The sequence below is a fragment of the Notolepis coatsorum genome (assembly GCF_963971535.1).
Source record: "Notolepis coatsorum genome assembly, chromosome: 7".
Taxonomy (NCBI): Eukaryota; Metazoa; Chordata; class Actinopteri; order Aulopiformes; family Paralepididae; genus Notolepis; species Notolepis coatsorum.
The window spans coordinates 52,026,281-52,032,280 of NC_140171.1; the positions used below are offsets into that span (position 1 = coordinate 52,026,281).

Genomic DNA, 6,000 nt, shown 5'->3' on the forward strand with positions numbered 1-6,000 from the left:
ATGCCTCACTCTCTCCAGGTCGCACTGGGAAAGATAGGCCTTGGTCTTTGCTGGGGTTCTGAAGTGGAAGTGTTTTTAATTTTGTTTTATTTTGACGTGTTCGTTAAACATTTTGAAGACTTCAGAATTGTTATGCACTTTCTCAATTCCCAAACCAGGAGGTGATGTTACCAGGCAGGATGCTCTCTATTGTGCATGAGTAGAAGTTCTTAAGGATATTTTGACTCACTTTGAACTTCCTTAGGGCCTTCTTCACTACACTGTCTAATGTGTGTGGTCCATGTCAAGTCCTTGGATATGTGGATATGTGGTTAGCAACTTGCATGGTTGCCTGCGCCATCAGTGTGTGAATGTGTGAGTGAATGGATAAAATGTGAGGAACAAATTGTAAAGCGATTTGGATAAAAGTGCTATATAAATGCACCATTTACAATTTAAACCTATTTTGATCAGAAGATCCGTCTACAATATAATTGATCAATCATAATCCACCACACCAGCAAGCTGTCTTCCAACACAGCACAGATGTTCTATAATGCAGCACCGTATCATGTGTAGATACGGACTGTTTTAGATGGAAAGATGAAAATCCAACAACCCTTCCATTAGTCTTTCATTTTGCAGTGTTCAATTCACCGTACTGTAATCCTGATGGAAAATTATGTTAATATACAATGTTATCTGTAATTGCTATCTTTTCCTTTTCCAGCCCAGTACTTTGCCAGTACCATGATGATCGTGGGTCTGTCTGTGGTGGTGACAGTGCTGGTTCTGCAGTTCCATCATCATGACCCGCATGGAGGGAAGATGCCCAAATTGGTGGGTTAACATACTTTCTTCTACTCCAGCTTTGTTCACACTGCAGCTACACGCAAACCATTTGGATGTGATAACACTTATTCAGCGATTAATTATTATTATTATTATAATAAAAAAAAAAAAACAGTCAACATGAAACTCAGTCATGTTTATCCATGCTTTGATGTGTTTTCTATGATTTGATGTGTTTTCTATTTGATGGGTTTGTATTTTTGTATGATTTAAGGAGGGATTCTTTTTAAATCCACTATCATTTTATTTGGATGGGGATTTTATTCCCGCTCCTGACTGCTGAGTGGGACAGTGACAACACTTTCTAGAAGAAAACAATTATGGAATTCAGATGTAAGAATACATGGGGACACTATTTTTGTTTTGGCGTATTGGTGCTGTACATAGCTGCAAAGCACATTTCAGTCATAAGGCATCATCATAAAGTAATTTGTCACCGTAAAACAATTATAGCCTTTTTAATCAACATACAACATAAAACATTATGTAAACATTTGCTACAATTTCCCAAAATTATTTCCTAACCTACATTTGACATGTTGGTTCCAAGTCATTCTTCTTGCGATGCAAAAATCACTGTGCCGTTCTTTTTTCATAATCTTTTACCGTTACGGAAACATTTGGTAGTTATTTTCTGCTGATCCCCCACTGCCTATAAGCTTCCATTATATCTGGATGTATTATATAAATGTATCTTAAACATCACATACAACTTTAAAGGTCACCACATCTGACTAAAATGCCATGCTAACATATGACATGCATTTCTTTTCCTGAAAGGTTTTAGTTTTTCCCCTGAAAAGCTGCTCTACATTATTTTCACATATCTAGGCCTACTTGAAACCAATGGCAGCGGTGTATCAGCAGAAAATAACTACCACATTTTTCAATAACGGTAAAATATTATGGGCACAAAAATTAAATGGTACAATGATTTTTGTATTGAGGAGAGAATGACTTGGAATCTACATGTCAAAAATACTGGTAGTCCTTTAATTCTAAACTGAACTCACAGTCCAGTTTCCAGCACACAAAGCTAACATTGGCCCCCGAGAGATGATATGATGAGTGCTAATGCTAGGTATGAAGAATGCTAAATACTAAGTATCAAGAGTACTAATACTGATGGTCTTTTCTCTGCCCCTCTCTCTCTCTCCTTCTACCTCATCTTCGCATCACCCTTTTTGCCATCCACCAATTACCCATTCATTCCAGGTACGAATAATCCTCCTCAACTGGTGCGCCTGGTTCCTCCGCATGAAGAAGCCCGGTGAGGAACGGAGAACGCCAGCCGGTGCCGCCACCACCCCAGCCAGTGCCTATAAGTACGCCGGCAGCACCAGCAGTATCCCGATGAGCACCATACCCGGCCAAGCGTCCAACCAGTCGACCACCACAACCACCACCACCAATGGAAACATGAACCTGTACTTTGGCTACCATTCGATGGGCACAGACAACCCCACGTTTCCGGCGAGTGGAGATTCAGGCGTGGTGGTGTGTGGCGGTGGAGGCGGTTGCAGCCAGACCAACGGGTCGGCCCCGCACGACCTTCACTCTGAGCAGTCGCGGACTTTGCTGCTGGAGCAGGTTCCGGAGATCTCCCGGATCCTGGAGGAGGTGCATTTCATTGCCAGGCGTTTCAGGGAGCAGGACGAGGGGGAGGCCGTCTGTAGCGAGTGGAAGTTTGCGGCAGCGGTGGTGGACCGGCTGTGCCTGGTGGCCTTCTCGCTGTTCTCCATCATCTGTACCTTTACCATCCTCATGTCGGCTCCCAACTTCATTGAGGCTGTGTCCAAAGACTTCATCCAAAGACAAAAATAATAATAATAAAATAGAAAAAATATATTAAAAAAACTGTGTCACACAAACCTCCCACTTTCTCTGTGAAGCCGTGACCCGTGTCCCGCCATTTTTGAGATTGTCGTTAAAATCTACGACGCTTCAAAACCAAACCTTGATCTCTCTATTTTGATATATTTGTTGGTGATATATGGTATCTTTATATGTCGATGATGTGGCTTTTTCCTTCTCAAGGTGGCTTCCCCCATAGCTGTAGTCGCTAACGATGACTGTTAGCTAGTGCTCTGTAAGCAGGTGGAGGCTGTGTGCCGTAATGACATAGAACGTCGTCTATGCACGTGTCATTTAGCTATTATCGCTAGTGTGTCTAGCCTCCTCCGTATAGACTAGACCCCTCACACTCCTCTTCCTTCCTTTACCTATATTGCCTGCTCTCACTGTTGTGCCTCCCGCTCCTCTTTTGATAGTTCCCTCTCATCCTTGTCTCCCCATTTTCACATTCGCAATGACTCTATTACTTCCTCTCGCTTCCCCCCTTGCCCCTACAAGGTTACTTATTCCTCCATCTTCCCCTCCTCTCACCACCTCAAACTTTTACTTGTATATCTGTATTTTTGAGCAGGGAATGTTTGATTGTGACCGGTAAAAAAAAGAAGTGATTTCACTGTGATTTCTAAAGACTTTTTATTTTTTTGGAGACGTTTTTAATATTTCATTCAGCTTCATTTTCCTTCAAGTCAGCTTATTGAACCGCACAGAGATGGTCTGTAAATAGCTCTCTCTCTCTCTCTCTCTCTCTCTCTCTCTCTCTCTCTCTCTCTCTCTCTCTCTCTCTCTCTCTCTCTCTCTCTCTTGCCATTTCTGGTTCTAATACTGTATATTTATGCTTTATTATACACTTTGGCTACCTGAAAATGAGTCACATCATGTATTCAGGATATACATCAGTGTTCTATTTTTTGACAGTTGTATAATATTCTGTGTCTGATTAGTGGCTATTCACCATAAATATAAATAGGTGTTTTCTTTTTCTCCTGAGAAAAATCTAAAATTAAACAAGATTAAAAAAAAAGTGACAAATGAAAACAAATCTTTATTCCCAGGGTAAACATCTCTTTATCATGTATTCTGAGCAGACCATTGTTCCAGCGGAGAGACACGGTTGACTCTAATCCTTTGTAGTGCTGATTGCTTTTGTGTTGTTGCTCTGTAATACTCGGCGAAAGGCAAACATTTTCTTCCCTAATCTCTGGCAAACAACATGATACAAAGGATTAGCGGGTGACCTTGTGTAACTCCGGTGTGTGTTCAACCTTGTTGCCTCGCGCCGTTTACTCCGCCCAGACTTCCACGTGATCCTCTTCTCCCACTCTCTCAGTGTTTGCTGACCTAGCACTCCGTCCAGTTCGGTGGTGGTAGAGGGAGCTTGGGTTAACAGGAGGGGGGATGAAAGAGGATTATTTAAAACAGTTCAAGATGAGAGTATTCCGGCGCGTGCCAGGAGTGTCATAGTCTTGGAATGTCTTGGAATGTCTTGGAATGTCTTGGAATGAATGGCGCGTTTTGCTTTGTGGCTTGTTCAGGTTCACTCTTGGAAAAGATGTGCTCTGGAGTGATTTAAAGGTCACATATTATACTCCTTCTCAACACGTTGATATTATAGGTCTTTAAGGTCCCCAAAACATGTTTTTACAGTTTCTTGCTGAAAGTACCACTCAGATTATACATTCTAGCAGCCTCTATACCTCTGTTTCAGTCCTGTTCTCATTCTAGCAGCCTCTATACCTCTGCTTCAGTCCTGTTCTCATTCTATCAGCCTCTATACCCCTGTTTCAGTCCTGTTCTCATTCTAGCAGCCTCTACACCCCTCTGTTTCAGTCCTGTTCTCATCCTAGCAGCCTCTATACCCCTCTGTTTCAGTCCTGTTCTCATCCTAGCAGCCTCTATACCCCTCTGTCCCAGTCCTGTTCACATCCTAGCAGCCTCTATACCCCTCTGTTTCAGTCCTCTTCTCATTCTAGCAGCCTCTATACCCCTCTGTCCCAGTCCTGTTCTCATCCTAGCAGCCTCTATACCCCTCTGTTTCAGTCCTCTTCTCATTCTAACAGCCTCTATAACCCTCTGTTCCAGTCCTGTTCTCATTCTAGCAGCCTCTATACCCCTCTGTTTCAGTCCTCTTCTCATTCTAACAGCCTCTATAACCCTCTGTTCCAGTCCTGTTCTCATTCTAGCAGCCTCTATACCCCTCTGGTTCAGTCCTGTTATCATTCTAACAGCCTCTATACCCCTCTGTTTCAATCCTGTTCTCATTATAGCAGCCTCTATACCCCTCTGTTTCAGTCCTGTTCTCATTCTAGAAGCCTCTATACCCCTCTGTTTCAGATGGGTGCAACCAATGTGTTGTGTAATATACTGTAGGTCCTAGGGGTGTAAAGGTACACGTATCCGTACCGAACCGAACGGTTTCAGTGTGTACCATACCCAGTGATGCCACAGATTACTTGTACAAATTATCTAATTACTGATTACTCCTTTAAAAAGTAATCTAGTTACTTTACTGATTACTTGATTACTAGGTTACAAAGTCGTCGTCGTCCCCCCTGCTGCTGCCACAACACAAGAATGACACAACTTTTTTTTTTAAATAATGCTTTATTGAAAGTGCATAATGTCATAAATCAAGTAGCCAAATTACACTATAAAACTAACTGGATAGTTGATTTAACTTCATGCTGAAGCCATTCTAAAATCAGCTATAAACGTAAACATGTGTGTGTGGTTGTGTGTGTGGCTGTGTGCGTGCGTGTGCAAGCGCACGTCCCATCTCCGGTCTAGCTGTACCCCTGGCTCTCTTATCATCAGCATTATGAGATAGTAACTAAATAGTAACGGACAGCCACTTGGAAAAGTAACTGTAATCAGATTACTGGCTTGTAAAAAGTAACAAGTTAGATTACTATTTACTGAAAAAAGTTATCAGATTAGAGTAACTAGTTACTGGCATCACTGACCGTACCGTACCGAACGGCTGTCTAGTGTACTGAACGAATACAATGGTATGTTAACCACTAACGACTGCCCACAGGGGCTGTTTTTTTCACACTCTTGTGTACCGTTACACCCCTAGTAGGTCCAATGCTGCAGAACATCACTGACACATCTGGGAGCAGATGAACAATGGACCTGTCAGTGACTGATATGAGACATGGCCTCCACAACTGACCGGGACCGCTGATGACAGCCAATCATCTTGTAGACATTTTCTGGCGTGATGATAATCATAGATATATATAGAACACTAGATAGCTTGCCCGCGCTGCCGGCTAATGGAGAGCGACGTCACTGAACCACCGCCATCTTGTGAGG

General features: G+C 42.5%; 1 protein-coding gene across 1 annotated transcript in view; it reads left to right on the forward strand.

Annotated features, from left to right (window-relative positions):
* The window catches only part of LOC311231656 (neuronal acetylcholine receptor subunit alpha-7-like), a gene marked incomplete at its 3' end in the record, with an annotated part of 481,793 nt that extends 479,138 nt beyond the window's left edge, over nt 1–2,655 (forward strand). The window contains exons 9-10 of the mRNA XM_084318284.1: nt 710–819; nt 2,047–2,655. Of these exons, the coding sequence (XP_084174410.1) occupies nt 710–819; nt 2,047–2,655 (719 nt within the window). The remainder of the gene's footprint in view (nt 1–709; nt 820–2,046) is intronic.
* Between the last annotated feature and the right edge of the window lie 3,345 nt (nt 2,656–6,000).